Raw genomic sequence first — 18,430 nt, 5'->3', positions numbered from 1 at the left:
CTTCTTTTATATATAAACTGATAATTTAAAAATTAGAGTAATATATAGAGTTTCTCTAGAGAGAGACTTTGCAACACAAAATATATATATAAAGAATAAGACCTCCTGGGCAAATGAAGCAGCATCTCTGAGCAGAGGAAAGAGGGTTCTTCATGCATTGGAGAGGGGGCCAAGCCTTTGGACAGGCACCAAGGCTAATGCATACCTTGGAAGAGGGAGGAAGAGTAAAGGGCTGGCTAGTCAGTGTGTCTGCATTATTTTCTCTATGTTGCAAGTTTTTATGGCTTTGGCTAAAGCATTTGAAGCAGCAGAGGTACTAAAGTGCTAAACTGAAGCCTCTCAGTCTCTATAAAAAACAAAAAAGGAAGAGGGTGGGGCCCAGTAATGAAGTTCTCCCTCACCCCCAACTGAGTGGACATAGATGGAAGACATTCTGCAGGGCAGGGGGAAGGCTGGGGGATATGATTTAGCAGCCTCCTCCCCCCATACCTCGCGCATCCCTGCAATCCCACCCATCTATCCCTGCTGAGATCAAATGTTTGAAAAGAGACAGTTAATCTCCCCTGCACTCTGAATCCCTGGCAGCAGCTGGGATAGGGATGACAGGTAGGGCCTGTCTCAACCCCATGAGGCTTGTCCTTTGGGGCAGGCAAACAACCTGGAGCCTGGGGAAACGGAAATGGGCAGGGTATTGGTTTAGGCAGTGAAGCTCGGCCACTCCCTTTGGTCCCATCTGTAGCTCTGCCCACCAAACTTGGCAGGAGGGGCAACCTCTGGATGAGCAGAACCAGCTAAAAGGAGCCAAATGTCCCTGACAGGGTTGGGCAGAGGCAGGTACTGGGGAATTCAGAGGAAATGTACTTGGTCCCTGAAGCCCTTCTGATTCATTCAGACCTGGACTCCTCCAGAATCTGGGGTAGGTTTTGGTCCCGGGGGCCAGGAGCTGGGGCTGGGGCTGGGGCTGGAGCTGGAGCTGGAATTTGAGTGGAAGCTGGTGTAGGGGCTGGGGCCTGGGCAGAGCCTGAAGCAGGTAGGGGAGGTTTGCTACCAGGGTGGTAGTCGTGGGTGGCCTTGGGCTCATTGGTGTGGTAGGAACCCTTGTAGCGATGATTTTGCAGGTAGAAGAGCACCAACATTCCCACCAGCCCCAGCAGCAGGAAGGCCACCAAAACTGAAAGGGAAAAAAAACAATTCAGGGCAGATCTTTGAGGTTTCACCTATATACAGACGCACATGTATGCTTTTCACTAAAAGCACATGTGCATGACAGTGTCCGCTCTACAACCACATCAGGCTATTCCTAAGTGTCTGGTAGGTCTGAATTCCTGGCTTATCCCCTGCCATGTTCTATTTCTAATATTCTCTTTTAACATCCTTGGTAGTTACCCCTTCTTATCTCTAAATCTTACTATACCCCTGTTTTCTCATTTCTTAGCCATAGCCCCACCTTAACATTTCAATTAAAAGTCTGTGGTATCCTCAAACATTTAAAAATGTCCAGCCCAATTATATACTACCTTCAGCATAGCCTATCTCATCCTTCTTTGCACCACCAGGTACCTAGTTCGTTCAGTACCCCTCAGCCATGGGGATAAAGGGCAGGGAGGGAATGCTAACAGTCAGAGGGTAGGATCAGGAGGTCAGGGCAGTGATCACACTACTTACAGCCTAAAAGTATGGCAACCCATCCATCATCATGGTAGTATGGGAAGTCTGAAGAGGAGAAAGCACCCGTTAAGGAGAAGCTTCCTACATGGTAGAATTGTTGTCTTTCCCTGTCATCCCTCCCTCTTCTGTGTCCTGGGGACATACCTGGGGGCAGATACCAGGGATCCAGCTCAGGTGGTACCTCTGAGACAAGACGTGGCATGGCTCCACAGTTAGATTCAGACAGTTCTCCCTGAACTCGAAGGGCCTCAGCTAGCTCAGCAGTCATGGGTCGAGGGGTTCGGAAGTGGGTCTTGAGAGGAGCCACATTGTTGAACCGAACACCAGACAGGCAGCCTGAGAAACCTGGTGTGTTGTAGCGCTGGATCTCTGGGTCAATTACTCCTGTTTCTGGGGGATAGGCAGGCCAGAAAGAAAGAGCTTGGACCACCAGTAGCCCTGCCCCCTCTCACCATCCATAGGTTTCCCACTCAACACCACCTTCACTGTGATTTTCAGTTTCTTTGCTCTGCTAGGCTCCAGGGACTTCACCCATAATTTCTTAGCCAAAATGCATTGTCACCCACAGCTTACCCATAACACGCCCTAGATACAAGGCCTTGGGTGAGTCCAGCTGGCTATCCACCAACAGTGAGAACTTCTGCTCTGTCAGTGGGAAGTAGTCCACCTGAGGCAGGGAGGGGAAAGGAGATGAGGGAGGGAGAACTAGAGGTAGATGCAGCCACAACCATGCAGGAACTTCGTTTGAACTCTGTCCAAACTAGTGGTAAGTCCTAGTTCCATCCTAGGTAGGTGACCCCTGAACCCAGATGTAAGATTTAGTATTAAAAACCCCAAAACCTGCCCCGCTGGTGTGGCTCAGTGATTGAGCATCAACCCATGCACCAAGAGGTCACTGGATTGATTCCCGGTCAGGGCACATGCCCAGGTTGTGGGCCTGATCCCCAGTGTGGGGCATGCAGGAGGCAGCCAGTCAATGTTCTCTTGCATTGATGTTTCTATCTCTCTTTTCCTGTCCATTCCTCTCTCTCTCTAAAATCAATAAAGAAAAAATATTTTTAAAAAAATACTTCCTTCTTTAAAAATAAAAAACCCAACTACCTGGTTTTGAGCCCTGTTTTTGCAGCTTCCTACGGGTTTGACTTTGGGAAAACCACTTTACTTTCTGAGCCCACTTAATGATTTGTAAAATGGAGATGATAAGAACACCTTCGTACCTGAACTGCCTCACAGACCTGTTGTGAGAGTCACATGAGGTAATACATGTGAAAATTCTCTGTAAATTGGAATGTACTCTACAAATGCTAAATATCTGACATTTTCCTGGGTACCACAAACTTGATTGTAAGGTTATGATCTGAACTGGTCCACCTCCCTCTCCACAGACCTGGATGAAGAGGTTGCGGTAGACTCGGGTAATATTGACACTGTGGGGCTGGCCATCAGTAACTGGTCGGGTAGTTAGTTGGTATACGTAGGGGCTGGTGCCCAGCTGATATCGCAGCTGCAGAGTCCCTATGGGGTGCAGAGGGAGAAACAGGGAGTCCCCTCTTAGGTCCCACAGTCCCCATTTTCTAAGAGCACTTGGGCTTTTATATTTATTAATTAGTGAATCAATAGTTGTGGAAATGAAGGGTGCCATGGAAGAAGCTCGAGTTGGGGAAGAGAGCCTGTCAGGAGCTTACCATCTTCCTTGATGAGCACAGCCATGTAGTCGCGCACAAAGGAGCTGACGTAGAGCAGGACGGCAGGGGCAGAGTCGGTACTAAAACTGAAAGACACCTCCTCTCCAGTAACATTGTAGACAGGGCCCCGGTACCCTGGCACAGGCCGGCCAGGCTGTGGGTAGTCAGGCAGACGGTACCCAGGGCCATGATAGCCAGGCACATAGCCAGGAGTGTCGTAGCCGGGGATGTAGCCTGGCTCATACCCTGGCACCGGCCGACTCAGCATGTGGGAGAACTCCCGGGCTGCAGAGCGCAGAGCTGACTGCAGGTTATAGCGCATCCAGGTGCCAGGCTCAAAGAAACCACCAATATCTGAAGACAGAGGTGGTGAGGTCAGGGCTTCCGTTCCCACATTCAGACATTGTGTATGCCATTTTCTCTCTCTCTCTCTCTCTCTCTCTCTCTCTCTCTCTCTCTCTCTCGCTCACGCGCGCGCGCACGCACACACACACACACACACACACCGGGACTTGCCCTCAGTTTCTGCCATCACCACAGTTTCATCTAATCCAACCCCTGCATTTAAAGGTGGGGAAACTGAGGCTCAGAAATGAGTAGTGACTTGCCTAAGGATACACAGTAATTGGAGAGCCAAGAGTAGAATCGAGATATCATGACTCCATCCAGTACATTCACCACTACTCACACTTCCAAACCAAGACCAAAGGTCCCAACTCCACCAGACTTCCCATCAGTAAGCTACCTGATCACACGTCCTCCTAGACCAGCCTTAGGGAGGATGCAATCTGAGTATATGTGCAGAGATCTTGCTGTGGTGAATGACAAGGTTCTCCTTAACGAAGAACCAGGCTGCAGACGTGTTTTAGGAGTACAGCAATGGTCAGATAGGAAATGGTATAGGAGGGCATCATGCAGCCTGAGGTGGATATGCTTGCAAGGGGGGTAACCTGTGTTACCTTAGTGATAGGGGTAAATGGGGTAGTTATTTGCTTGTTGCTTTTGAGTTCTAACCACCCTTCCTTGTCCCACTTTATGCCTTTGGAGTCAGCCAGTGTCTTCACAGCCTGATAGCCCCAGCTCTGAGCTCAGGAACCCAGGGACATCCTTTCCTCCCTGCCATCCCTACATTCCATTACACCCTATGGCTCCCTGTCCTCCTATAACCAGCAGCACTGACCATGATTGCAATATGGCCCATCAAAAGCCGTGAGGTCGCAGTCACATGTGTAGTAGCTGTAGCGTTCCACACAACGGCCTCCGTGGAAACAGGGAAACCGGGGGTGGGCACAGCGGCCTGTGCAGTTGGGTGAGGTGCCCTCAGAGGCATTGGCACGGCCTTCCAGGTTCAGAGTCACTCCATTCAGACGCATAGCCCTCAAGCAGCCCACAAAGGGGCGCCTCTTAAGCTCTGCAGATCCTGGGAAGGGTGGGCAGGTCAAGAAATGAGTGTAGAGCAAGAGACCGAGGTAAGTAATGGGGTTGAGAAAGGAGCCAAGGGGGCTAGAAGAATGGATTAGAGCCAGGGACTGGAGAGGAAAGGTAGGCCTTTGGTTCACTCTGAAGCAGAGAGGATTGGGAACTAAGACATGGGGTTCCTGGAAACAAGGAGAGCAGCCTTGAGAGGGTGGGAAGGCTAAGGAGACTTCAAACCTGCCTCTAGCCCTGGCCGGTTTGGCTCAGCGGTTGGAGCGTCGGCCTGCGGTCCAGAGTGACCCGGGTTCGGTTCCCGCTAAGGGCACGTGCCTCGGTTGTAGTTTGTCCCCCGCCCTGATTGGGTCGTGTGGGTGGCGACCACTCGATGTGTCCCTTTCACGTCGATGTTTCTCTCTCTCCCCCTCCTACTCTATCTGAACAAAATATCAAAAAATGTCCTGTGTGAGGATAAAAAAAAACACCTGCCACTGGGTTACTGCTCACCAACGTAGAGGGGCTGGTCGTACTCCAGCCAGATGTAGGTCTGCAGGGGCATAGGCCGCACCACCCAGGGCCGGTGGTCTACACGGAGCCGGGCCTGCTTCACGTTGATTTCAGCCCGGACCAGGTGCCACTCGTCATCATTGAACTCAAAGTCATCTGAGTGTACTGTCAGGTTCTCATCTCCATTCCCCACATCGAAGGCGAAGACCACATCTCGGGATGCTGGACAACATGGGGGTGAGGGGGAGAGGACTCAGACCTCCAAGATTCCTCATAGATTCCTCACCCAACACAACCTCTCTTATTCACTCTTTGGAGCTCTTGGAATGTCCCTCTAATTTGTCCACAACCTGGGGCAAAACCTATAAATTGCTTAAAACCTCGTACCCCTGGTCTCTCCCAAATTAGCAGATCCCTGGAGCCAGCTTCTCAGCCCCACATCTCAGGTTAGAAGCATAGCTAGTCAGGAGATAACCTCAGGAGTCCAGCTTCCTTATGTACAAGTAAGGGGCCGAAGGCTGAGAGAGGCAACTGGGTGCCTCAGGTCCCAAAACCAGCTTTCAAGGCAGAGCTGGGCCTAGAATGCAGGGTCATCAAAAGCCCTCTTCATACTGCCCCTCAAAAGGGCATCTGCCCATGTCTCTTGCCCCAGTCTCCACCTACCCACTTTTTTCCCCAGAGATTGTTATCTACCCCATGTCCCTCCTAGTGGGCCTGCTCACTGTTTAGTTCCACCCGCACGTAAGGTCGGCACCACTGGTAGTAAGAGCCCCCCATATTCTCTAGGAAGACTCCTGAGGAAGCCGAGGTCCTGAAGTAGAAGGAGACATCAAGGCTGTGGTTGGCACGGATTGGAGGAAAGCGTAGTGCAGCCCCAGTGTGGAAGGAGATGGTGTTCCAGGAATTTCCTACAAAACCAGATGGAGGAAGGCCTTGTCAGGATGGGTGGAGGGTGGGGGAGTAAGGGAGCCTCAGGTCGGCGAGGGAAGGAAAGGCAAAGGGGAAAGCTAGGGGTAACCAAGGGGAGACCAAGGAAGGTAATGAAAGAATAAGGTGTGGAGGAACGACACAGATGGGGGTCATATCATAGCAGGACCTGGGGTGTCTGGCAGTGTGTCCTGGAGGCACCCAGTGGTCAGGTGGCCTAGATTTTAGAAACTGGAGAGCTAAGCCGGGAGAATACACAGAACGGGTCTGCCACTCACGATCGCCGTAGCAGCGCAGAGGCCTCAGGAAGAACTGGGCCTCGGAAGTGGAACGGTTTGTATCCCCCACCACCACCTGAGTGACAGGCAGATGGTCCACAAAGGTCAGCAGTCCCTTGTCGGTTCTCCTGTCGGGGCAAGATGCAGTGGCTCAGCCCCTGCCACTCACCTGCCCTGGAATCCTGAAAGCCGTGTCCCTCTGCCTCCCTTACCACTGGGGCTGATCAGCGTCACAGTTACAGTGCAGAGCGGGATCCACGCAACTTCGGTCCAGGCCACAGGCACAGCGCTGGATCCCAGGCTGTGAGCCTCCCCAGTAGAAGTGCTGCTCCTCATTTCGACCAATCCAGAAGCTGTAGGGGTAGCCTCCTGGGGAAGAATTTCAGGCAGTTTCCAGGCCCTGTCCCTCCACTAGCCTCTGGGCTCCCCTCTCACCCTGCTAACCAGCCCAGACTCTTGAATCTTCTAGCCCAAGACTCCAGTTTAACCATCTGGATTCTTTCTCCCGGGCCCCCATTAGTCTTCCCTCCAGCTCTCCACCTCACCCTCCTGGACCCCAGCCCCAACCTGCAGTGTTGAGCAGCCGGGAATTGTAGCAGGAGAATTCGATCCACTGTTCACAGTGCTGGGAAGCATTGGCCAGGGCACTGACTTCCTCCCAGGATGCATTCCAGTACTGGACGGCCCCCAGGAATGGCCGCTCCATGCTTGAACCTGTCACCCGAGTGGTCCACAGCCTGTCATGCCGCACAACTGTCCATGCCCGGTTCTCTGGGGGAGAGGAAGGGACAGAGCTTTGGTTGGAGATGGGAATTCTCTACCCAACTCCCTGCCCACCTCCACCACCACTGCTGCAACTCAGAGCCAATAAATGTAGCCAGCAGTTTCATTCCAGCCTAGCTCCTGGCCCTGGACATTGTAGGCTGGAGATGAGACAGCTGGAATAGATCAGGAAGCTGGGATTTATCTGCAAGGCTAGATTACAAATTCCTGAGTGTCCCTTTTCTCTCTGCCCTCCTTTAGCCCCATCACGGTTTAATCTTACTGGCCACTGGCCACCATTCCATCCTTCCTTGTTTCCCCCACACCCCGGCATAGCCTTGTCAGCTGCCCCTTCACCACCTATCAGAGCCACTTACCTCGAATATCACAGTACACGACAAATGGCTTCAGAGGGCCACTGCCATCAGGATCAATGGTGAAGTTTCCAGAAGTTTTCCCACTAAGTCGATAAGCCTCACAAGATTCCTTGTACAAAGCTGGTAGGTGGTAGGGTGGAGGAAAGGCAAGTATAGGTTCAGGGGGCTAGGAGAGCCAGCCCCACCATGTCTACCAGCCACGTGGCCCCCAGCAACCTTCTTCTGATCTCCCCTTTCCCTGACTCTCCCCATATCCCAGCTGGCTTACGTTGGTGGCAGGTCTCCCCCTTGTAGCCTGTCAGTTCACAGTAGCAGATGAAGTCATCCCAAGACTGGTAGCAGCGTCCATCATGCTCACACATGTTAGGGTTGCACCTAAGGAAGGAGTCAGCACCAAGGGAAGAAGCCCTTATTGGGAACTTGAGAGTGGAGTCTGACCCCTCCAGGCTCCACTCCTAGCTCCTGAGAACACCAAAGCTCCACGAGACACACCTCGCCTAACTAGTAGATGTGAGCCTAAGTCCTAGGGGGTTAGGCTCAGGACTCAAGCTCTGTTTCCCCTTCCCTAAAAGGACAAATAATGCTTTATACTACTCCTTCCCCCAAATCCTCAAAAAATATAGATACATTTCCATTCTGAGCATGTCATTTTAAGGGAAGAAACAAGAACTGAGAGGTCAAGGAGGAATCATTTCCAGGTGGGAAACTGAGAATCTAGGACCAGGAGGAGAAAGATTATTGAGAAAGGCCACTGCCTTTGGAGACTACGGAAGAGGGCTTTGGAGGGGATCACCTCTTGCAGGGAGAGGGGCTTCTGGATACCTATCAGTGATGCCACAGGTGTCAAAGAGGACCTCAGCATAGTATCCAAGCCGCCGGAACTCCACCAGAGTCAGGTTGACCAGCTGACCATCCACTTTGAACAGCTCCATACAGCCATGGAACGCGGTCTGGTTAGAGTGGCAGCCCCATCGACTGGCTGGCTTGGGACAACCTGGAGCAACCACCCCTGTGAGGCCCTCCCCAGGGGAGACCCCAGACACCCTCCCCCAGGGAGATGCCAAGGGAGAGCCAGACATGAAGCAAGAGGGAGGGCCAATAGATAATGGCAGTGACCTTCCAGTCCCTAAGGTCCCAGAGGGGAAAGAGGGATTTATCCCTACAAAGCTCTCTAGGGAGTCCCATCTAGGTGGACTTAGGTGGGGGACTTCCCACACAGGGACAAGGGTCTGGTCAGGTTAGCTGCCACTTACCGCCAAAGAAGTATGAAGTCCCTGTACGGATCAGCAGTGGGTAGGAGACCCTGACCTCTGCTCCCTCCACGTCATCAATGCTGATGACTGCATGGTTTTCCTGTGCCACAAAATTCACCTCATGCCAAAAGCCATCATTCAGGCGGTACCCTGCACAGGAAAGGAGGATGCTGTGAGTGGAAAAAGCACCAGGCCCTAGGAGAAATGTGTCTTTCGTGGGGAAGCAGCATGCCCACTCTGTGTCTCAACAGTGGTCTATGTTCCCCCTCCCATTGTTACACTTATCACACGAAGTGGTGACATCTCTGAATGTCTCTCTTCACTATCCATAACCCCAGCAGTTTATAAAGAGTCTTCGAAGTTATAAATGAATAACAAACACCTCCAGAGACCACCTAAAACTGGAGAATACCGAGACTCAGGCTTCCTGCTTCTCCCAACACCCTTAGTCCCTCAGATCTACCCCCAGTCCCAGTTGCCCCCATCCACTCTCACCTTTTCTCAGGGCCCTGGAACCTCCTGCTCTGCTCCCCTCAGTCCAGGCCTACAACCTCCCCGGCTCTCCTCTGCCCTCTCTGGCCTCCTAGTTGTCCCTGCCCCCAATCCATCCCTCACCAGCAGCGAACTGAAGCTTCTTTCGGCCAGTCTGCGCAATGGACACGTTGACCTGTCCTTCACTGAGCATCAGCTCCACGTGGCCCAGCCCGTCTCCCAGGCTGGAATAAAGTAGCAGCCCGGTGAGGTCCCAGGTGCGGAAGCGAAAGGAGACTGCCAGGCGGCCCCGGCGGGGGAAGCCAGGAACTTGCAGGAAGTTGTGAGGGCCTCCAAAGTTGACGGGGTGAGGAACCGGGTCCAGGCACCGGAAGGCTACCTTACCCTGGGGGCGAAAGTAAGGGTCCCTCAGTAGCTGCAAGCCCCTGCCCCACCTCTGCTGGGAATTCCATTTTCATACTGGTCTCAGATCTTGGTCACAGCCCTCCCTCGGGGTGGAGTCCTGGAGGTAAAACCTCCAACCCTGCCCTGGCCGGTTTGGCTCAGCGGTTAGAGTGTCGTCCTGCTGTCCAGAGAGGCCTGGGTTCGGTTCCCGATAAGGGCACATACCTGAGTTGCAGTTTGTCCCTGGCCTGGGTTAGGGTCGTGTGGGTGGCAACCAGTCAATGTGTCTTTCTCATGTGGATGTTTCTCTCTCTCTTCCTCCCTCTCTCCCTCTTTCTCTATCTGAAGATAAATGCAAAAATGTCCTCGGGTGAGGAAAAAAAACAAAAACCAACCTCCAACCCTGACGTTCCCACCCCCTCTAGAGGGGGTCTCGCTCGCTGGCTATCACTGATCTACACCGTCTTCAGGGCCACCGCCTCCTTCCTTCCAACGTCGGCTTTATGGCAGCTTCTTAACTGGGGGATAGAGGGGTGAACTTTGCACCTCCTGTGACTCCGTGATGCCCCCCACTTGAGCATCTGGCTGAGGAGGGAGAGGTCCTGGGCTTTGATCTGATTCTCAAGATCTCTTCCTGCTCCACCTCTTTGCTTTCCAAGAGGCTCTGACGTCCCATCCTCCCAGATCCCCTGCCCACTGGCCTCGAAGGTGATCCGCGAATGGCGCCGCACAGCCAGGTCCGCGATGTTGACTCGATTGAAGATTACGTTTTCCATGCAGCCGCGGAAATTATGCCGGTAGGCGAGGTTTTTATGAGCTGCGCCCACCAGACCCCCGATGAACATCTGCAAGCAGGGTAGGGAGTGAGGTTCCCTGGGTGCGGGAGCGGGCTCACCTTCCTCACACTCCCGCCATACAGCTTTATAAAAAACGTGAAACTCATTTCCCCAAAGTCGGTATTAAAGCTGGAAGCTATGTGGGCCTCCGGAGGTTTGGGTTCTAGTCCTGACTCTACTACAAATTGGCTGCACATCCTTGGGTAAGTCAATAAAACTCTCTGGGATTCTTTATATGAAAATGGAGGCCAGGGTCTTTACCAACTCCAGAGTTAGGCAATCCAAGGGAACAAGTTTCTCATCTTGCCCAGTCCCCAATATCCAGATTTCTAAGCCTCACCTCAGTAGTTCTGGGTTGGCACCCGGGAATCTGCATGCTAACAACAACAACAACAACAAAAATCCAGGCCTTTTTATGAGCTGCAAGTTTGCCAAGAGCTGCTAGGATATTCAGAAACTGGGAAGCAAGGTCTTAACTTTGGTGGAGAGAAGTGCAGTCCCCCACCCACCCACACAGCACCTCACTCAACCAGATGATGCCTTGCCTTCTGCTTTGCTCACCTCAGTGTCCAGGTTCAGTCTCTCGAAGTCGCCATTGAGAATGAAACGCTGCACATAGCCATCCAGAGTGAGATTTGCTTGGCGGCCATATCGGTCCACACGCACATAATGCCAGTGCTGGTCATTGAGGACTCCACCAGCGCTCACTGTTGTGTGTCCAGGCCTTGGTTGAATGGGGCTGCTACCTGAGAATCGGGTGGGGCTGAGTCAGATCTTGAACCTGGAAAACCCCAGTGAGCCCTATCAGGTGAAGCAGCAGCCAGCAGCAACCAGCAGCAGCCAGGGAGGGTGGGCATATAGAGGTTGGACCACCAGGAGCCTGGGATGGAGTGATGGTCATTGGCAAGAATGTGACTTAAGGTAAGTAATTTAACCTCTTTGAACCTCTGTTTTCCTATCAGTAAAATTTGGGGCACGATAGCTGCTTCTACCTCATCATGTGGATGTTATGAAAAACTAATTAGATACAAAAATATTAACTATTTAATGAGTGTGTGTGAGAGAGATGTTTTTATAATGAGGAGACTGGGACTGGGGAAGTGACTTGTCCAAGGTCACACCACTAGTAGATGGTAAAGCTATGACTGGAATCCAGTTCTGCTAACTCGGAGTCCAGTATTCTGATAGCACCAAATTCTACACTAAAAAGGCGGGTTGGTTCAAAGAGAAGAGGGAACGTCAGGAGTGGGCGCGGCTTCGCGGAGAAGGTGCAGGGAGGGTGCATGCAGCAACAGCGCCTCATGAGTCGCACTCCAGTCGCTCACCCAGGCTCATGTGCAGCAGCAAGTGCGCCCCCTTAAGCTCTAGTGTCACGTAGTCGCCCTGGGCACCCTCGGCGTGCAGCAGTAGCCCGTCTTTCTCTTCTGTCTTGAAGCTGAAGGCGAACACGTCCCATAAGCTTCGGCTGACCCCTCGCGGAAAGCGATACGAGATGGCATCATCGCCGTCGAAATAGAGTACGTCGGACTCTGCGCGAACGACCGAAGGTGGGCCGGGGACCGAGAAGACTGTGTCTCCCGGGCCCCCGCCACGACCTTTGCACCCTTACTGTAAGGACAGCCGTAGAGGCCCAGCCTCAGGCCGATCTTGCCGCGCGGGTTCCAAGCCAAGGGCACGATGCGGATGTAGCGTGCGGTGAAGTGATAGTGCAGGTCGTGGCGCACCACTGCCGACTCGTTCACGTTGCCAAAGAAGGTCTGGGGGGAAGAGGAGAGGAATTCCCAGGTCCCCACCCTCGGCTTGTTTCCCAGCAGTCTCCTGGCCCACAGTGGTCACAGTCAACCAATCTAGACTTTCCAAAAGCAAACACTCCTTGATCTCCCCTGCCTTCATGGCTTTATGCACATTTTCCTTAGCCTAGAGTGCCCTCTCCCACTATCTTATTTCCTCAAAGCTCAACTGAGGTGTCATCTCCTTCAAGAAGCTCTCCTAGATGTTATCCTAAGGTCGTTAAACTGTCATCCGGGAGTGTCCTGCACATAAGGTGAGTTCACAGCCCTCTGAACCGAGTCCGGGAGTGTAAATCACTGCTCCTCATCTGTGCCCTCACCACAGCCTCTCCTCTTCCCCACAAGCTAATGCCCAGCCCAGGTAGAAAAACTGAGAAGGTTCCCCAAGAGTGTATGCTGGAGACTGAAGTACCGAATTGTGCCCTTGTTGGTAGAACGGAGTCCAGCTGTCCACCCGGTCACCATAGAGCAGAATGTACCGTGTGACCCAGTCCCAAGAGTTAAAGGAGCCTTGTGTGGCCACAGCCCGTATCCGGTGCTTCTTCATTAAGTCAATCTGGAGCCAGGGATTCGGGTCCCCAATCTGGGGAGACCATCCACTTATGCCTAGAGAAGGGGCAAGGGCTTTCACTACTGGCTCCCCCTTTACTCCCAGCCCTCCAGAGTCCCCCACCCCACCATGGGGCTGGGCTCACCGTGCAGTCGGGCAAATCGAGGTGCAGTGAAGAACCCATAATAGGAGGAGGCACCCAGGGAGCGAGCATACAGGGGCCCAACCAGCTCCTCATCACAGCCATCTGGGTTTGAGGAACAGACATACTGGTCAGGTTAACCCCTACCAGTTCTTCCCATAGGCCCGGCACACCGAGCAACTGGAGCTCCTGCTTCTCAGTTCCCCAGTGGCAGACCCAGCTCTAACTTAAACCATCTCTTCAACCTCAGCTGCAGCAAGAGCTGCACACTCAGGGGAGGCTTCCTTCTTCTTGGGGAACCCCTAGGCCAGACCCTCCCTAGCCTTGTTCCTGGGCCCCATACTCCCCAAAACACAATCTCAAACTCAGCATCTTTCAGAACCCGAGTCAGCTCAAGACACCAATCCAGCCCCCAGCCTAAGCTTCAGTCCCACTCACCAGTATCACCAAACCTGAACCCCAGATCCAGGCCTTGGTTCCAACCCCAGCCAGACCTGGCACCATCAACAGCTCCACGTCCAACCTTAGCGTCAATCAGACACCAACTCCAGCTTGGATCGAAGCCCCAAAGTCCAGCCCCAAACCCCAAAACCTAGCCCTGGGCCAGTTCCAAGCGCAACTCCTGCCGCTGGCAAAACCTTAATCCTAGTCCAGGTCACCAGTAACACTCTTATCCCCAACCCTCAAACCCAGGCACCAGCTCTGGCTTGGATAGTAGAGCCAAATCCCAGCCAGGGCCGACTTTATCCTCGGCTCCGAGCCCAGCCCCAGCACGGGGCGCGCGCGCCAGCCTCCGAGCTGCATTGCGGAGCGCGGGGGAGAGGCAGGAAAGGACCAAAGCGAGCCAGCGAGAGCGCGCTGGCCAGGAACGGACCTGCGACCACCCAGCCGCAATGCGGTGCGGGACCCGCCCTGCAGGCTTTGAACTCCCGGGTCCAACCCTGCCGGCCTCCGAACCCCACACTCACAGTAGCCCCAGCCCTGGGCTCCTGAGACCGCGGCGAGCAGGATGCAGAAGAGCCGGATACTCATCCTGCAGAGCTCACGGGTCTCCGCGGCCGCCTCCCAGTGCCCAGTTCGGGCTAGGGCTCCAGTTCCAGCTCCGGCTCCCAGCTCTCCTGGGGTTCTCTGGCGAATCACTGTCTCTCCTTCTTACCCACCCTTCCTTTCTCCCCCAACCCTTCTCCCCTCGCCCCCCTCTCTCAGCCGTTCCTGGTTCTCCGCCGTCCTCACGTTCTCCTTTCCACCCTCTCTCCTCTCACCTCCCCCCTTCTCCAACCTCTCTCTCCTAGCACGCGCTGCTTTCCCGGACCCCGCGCAAGCGCGCGCCTCAGTCTTGCTGCGAAAGGGCGGGGGTAGAAAGCCTCCAGCCACCGGGAAATACCCTGAATAACCTGAGGCTGGCAGGGACTGTGGTCGCAGGGGTGGGGGAAGGGAGGTCGCGAAACATCCAAAGGCGGGGGTGGGGGGGCTGGATATGGAGAGAAGAGTATGTAAAAGATTCTAACACTTTCCGAAGGCAAATTATGCTCCAAGCACCATTGCTAGGCACCCTCATAACCCTGTGAATTAAACATTTTTACCTTACTCTACTTTGCAGAAGAAAAACCTGAGGCCCAAAGAGGTAAAAAACAAAACAAAACAAAAACAAAAACAACTTATGATCACACAGGTAGCTAGCAAATGAGGATATTCCAAAAATCCATTCTCTTTCTACTGGCAGGGTAAACAGAAATTACTTTTTAGGGGGTGGAATGGGAAAGTTAGGTAGAGAGGGCCCACAGACCCTAATACCCACCACCCTCTCCCCGCCCCTTCCTTCCTGTCCCACTAGTTTAACTTCTCTTCTCAGTGGCTATACCTCAGAAACCCGTGTAGCCAGAGATGGGGACCCAGACTGCCGAGCAGGTGAGAATGGGGGCAATGGGGAGCAGGAAAGGCTTACAGAGAGGGAGGGTAAGGTGAAGGGATGGGATTCCACACCTGGCAACAGGCCTCTTTCATGCTATGATCTATGCAGGATTCCTGGAGCCATGTGGATCAGGGGTCCTCCAGATAAATGGGGCTGGTGATATGAGGCTGGGGTTGGAGGTCGGAACTGGGGATGAAGGGAAGGGTGAGCTGAACACAGAGGTCCAAGGTTCCAAAGAAAACCTGAGCCCCAGTTCTTGAGACCTACTTGTCAAGAGTAGTTCAGTGCACCGGTACTGTAAAGTCGAGGTGGGGACTGGGGAGGGGAAAAGGGGAAGGAGACAGCCTAGAGCCTGGCCATTGGGTCTGAGGCAAAGCCTGCATGTGGGAGTTCTTCCAGGAGAGGGCGCTACAAGTGGAACTGAAGCTCCAAGATTTATTAATACAAACTCTTGGCCTATGAAGAGCACAGATGCCTCACATCCATTATCTTCCTATTTCAAACAATCCTTATTTCAAACAACCCTGCCAGGTGGGCTGGTCAGGATTTCTAATCTCAATATTACATATTAGGCAACTGAGATCCAGAACGAGCAAGTGGCTTGCTCAAGGTCACCCAGAAAGCTGATGCAGAGGCAGGAAGGGTGCAAGGGAAGCCAAGGCTTGTTGTGGGTGTGCTGGGGAGTTTGGAAAAGATTTTGTGTCTTCTCCCAGTGTACCGTTGTATCTGGTCACACACCAGCTTAGAAGGTATGTGTGGGAGGGGGCGGGGAGTGGGAAGATAAGGACTTATAAGGTCTCTTTTCTCATTTTGACTTCCCCAGGTCTCCTGGGGCCCCTACTTCGGGGACGATGAGGAGGCATACTCGGCTGAGCCCTTGCCAGAGCTTTGCTACAAGGCAGATGTCCAGGCCTTTAGTCGAGCCTTTCAATCCAGTATCTCCCTGACAGTGGCTGCCCTGGGTCTGGCGGGCAATGGCCTGGTCCTGGCCACCCACTTGGCGGCCCGAAGCGCTGCACGCTCACCCACCTCCGCCCACCTGCTCCAGCTGGCCCTGGCCGACCTTCTGCTGGCCCTGACCCTCCCCTTTGCCGCAGCAGGGGCTCTGCAGGGCTGGAGTCTGGGAACTGTAACCTGCCGCGCCATTTCGGGCCTCTACTCAGCCTCCTTCCACGCAGGGTTCCTCTTTCTGGCCTGTATTAGCGCCGACCGCTACTTAGCCATTACACGGGCCCTCCCAGCTGGACCTAGGCCCTCCGGGCCGGGCAGAGCACACTTGGTCTCAGTCATCGTGTGGCTGCTGTCGCTGCTCCTGGCACTGCCTGCTCTTCTTTTCAGCCAAGATGGGCAGCGGGAAGGCCAGCGGCGCTGCCGTCTCATCTTCCCCGAGGGCTTCACGCAGACGGTGAAGGGGGCGAGCGCGGTGGCGCAGGTGGTCCTGGGCTTCGCGCTGCCTCTGGGCGTCATGGCGGCCTGCTACGCGCTTCTGGGCCGCACGCTGCTGGCCGCCAGGGGGCCGGAGCGCCGGCGCGCGCTGCGCGTGGTGGTGGCCCTGGTGGCGGCCTTCGTGGTGCTGCAGCTTCCTTACAGTCTCGCCCTACTATTGGATACCGCCGACCTACTGGCCGCCCAGGAGAGGAGTTGCCCTGCCAGTAAGCGCAAGGATCTGGCACTGCTGGTGACTGGGGGCTTAGCACTCGCCCGCTGCGGCCTCAACCCCGTGCTCTACGCTTTTCTGGGCCTGCGCTTCCGCCAGGACCTGCGGAGGCTGCTCCGGGGTGGGAGCTGCAGCTCGGTGCCTCACCCCCGCGGCCGCTGCCCCCGTCGGCCCCGCCTTTCTTCCTGCTCCGCTCCCACTGAGACCCACAGTGTTTCCTTCTGGGACAACTAGGGCTGCGAATCAAGCGGGGGGCGAGCTGAGGAAATGAATCTGGGAGGATAATGGGAAAGGGGAGTAGGTGGGGCAACACTGAAAAAGAGGTTGGGACCTAAAGGAATTGCTTTTGTACTTTGCCGCATTAAACTGATAACATGGAAATAGATGCAACCCAATAATTGTTACTATTTTTGAGTCACTGACTTGGAAGTGATTTGTAGCAGAGCAGAGCTATGGGTCCCCCATCCCTCGCCCCACCTTCACTTCTACCTCCACCTCCATCTCCAGGGCACTGGGCTCTGAGTGGAAGGCGCTGAGAGCCTGGGTGGGGGTTGGGGGATTGCTGAGCTTGCCAAAGCTCGAGGCACTGACACCTTCTCCACCTTCAACCGCTCTCTGTCAACCGAGGTGAGGTGGGAAAGCTGCCAGGCGAGGAGGGGCGGGGGTTCCTCTTGAAATAGCGTAAAGAAAAGCTTTCTAACAACCAGAATGCTATCCAGTAATGGCTGCCTTAGCAAGTACCGAGTTCCCGGCCTCTGGAGTTCACGCTGAGTCTGTTGAGGGCTGTGTGCGCCTGTGTGTGGTGTGGGGATAGGGACGGGGCAGGAGATTCCCGTTTGGAGTGGGGTTTTGGATTGGATTACATTTTATAATCTCTTCTAAGACTCTGTGGTGGAAAGGGGGGGAAAAGTAAAAAGTCGAGTCGGAGTTTTTCACCTTGGAGAAACACCAAGGAGAAAATTCCAATTTGCAAATTTCCAAAGAGTCATTATCATGGGTGTGGTGGGGGTGGAGGTGACTGTTCTCGGTCAAATGCACTGAGCCTGCTGGAGAGAGGTTAGACATCGGAAAGAACTTCCCTGCAAACAAGAGCCTGGGATACAGACAGGGAAGACAATATATGGTTGTGGTGTCCCGACCCCTAGAAAACCTCAGTGCAGGCCACCCTCATCACGGCAAGGCACCGATGGCCTGTAGAGACAGTCGCATTGATTCCTTTAGTCTTTGTTTTACACAATCACAGACAGGATGGGGTTCACGTGCGACAACCCTCGCAGTTTAATATCCGGTCAGCAAAGCTGCCGGGACCACTTCAGCCAGTAGCCTGGGGACCTGGGGCAAGAAGGGCGTGGCGTGGCGGGGTGGTCTCCAGGGAGGCGCTGGCCTGAGGTCCCCGCCCTGTCCCGCCCCGCCCCGCTTGGACTAGCCTTCCGTCCCAGAGCCTCCGGCGGCTGAGATCGAACCACGGCCTCCAGGGTCCGTGAACCTCGGAAGGCGCGGAGATGGCGCCGATCCCCAAAATGTCCCATACGCCAGCCACTGGGGGCCAACCTGGAAACCTCCACCCGAGACCGCGGGAATCTCCGCTGAGTCAGCAACGCACGCGCGCGCCCGCAGTCGCCCGGGCCCCCGCCCCGTTCGCGGCCCCGCCCCGATCGTTTAGCACCTCGGTTAACCCCTTCCTACACACAAAAAAGCTGGATATTCACCCGGAGAGGCTTCCACTCTATCCGAAGACAAACAAAAATCCCTAGAATCCCGTCACTCTCCCCTCAGGAGTTCACTGAGCTATGCACT

At 54.2% G+C, this 18,430-nt stretch overlaps 2 protein-coding genes across 2 annotated transcripts; one reads left to right on the top strand and one right to left on the bottom strand.

The window, feature by feature from the left end:
- Positions 1 to 553: 553 nt before the first annotated feature.
- Positions 554 to 14,199, bottom strand: CNTNAP1 (contactin associated protein 1). The gene is given in 25 exon segments (XM_036268449.1): positions 554 to 935; positions 937 to 1,171; positions 1,666 to 1,713; positions 1,813 to 2,058; positions 2,242 to 2,335; positions 3,056 to 3,183; positions 3,354 to 3,707; positions 4,534 to 4,773; positions 5,274 to 5,495; positions 5,996 to 6,181; positions 6,479 to 6,606; positions 6,691 to 6,847; positions 7,046 to 7,249; positions 7,618 to 7,737; positions 7,886 to 7,992; positions 8,440 to 8,611; positions 8,871 to 9,020; positions 9,486 to 9,747; positions 10,448 to 10,591; positions 11,144 to 11,328; positions 11,908 to 12,111; positions 12,192 to 12,339; positions 12,785 to 12,978; positions 13,068 to 13,169; positions 14,033 to 14,199. Coding segments are annotated over 25 exon segments (4,476 nt in total). The 5' UTR covers positions 14,097 to 14,199.
- Positions 14,200 to 14,944: 745 nt separating this feature from the next.
- CCR10 (C-C motif chemokine receptor 10) lies at positions 14,945 to 17,015 on the top strand. The gene is made up of 2 exons (XM_036269386.1): positions 14,945 to 14,972; positions 15,800 to 17,015. The coding sequence occupies exons 1-2, from the start codon at positions 14,949 to 14,951 to the stop codon at positions 16,865 to 16,867; spliced, it is 1,092 nt and encodes a 363-aa protein (XP_036125279.1). The 5' UTR covers positions 14,945 to 14,948; the 3' UTR covers positions 16,868 to 17,015.
- The last annotated feature ends 1,415 nt before the right edge of the window (positions 17,016 to 18,430 follow it).

This window comes from Molossus molossus, unplaced genomic scaffold (genome assembly GCF_014108415.1).
Source record: "Molossus molossus isolate mMolMol1 unplaced genomic scaffold, mMolMol1.p scaffold_m16_p_19, whole genome shotgun sequence".
In the NCBI taxonomy this organism is placed as follows: Eukaryota; Metazoa; Chordata; class Mammalia; order Chiroptera; family Molossidae; genus Molossus; species Molossus molossus.
This window is presented reverse-complemented; position numbering and strand designations above follow the sequence as displayed.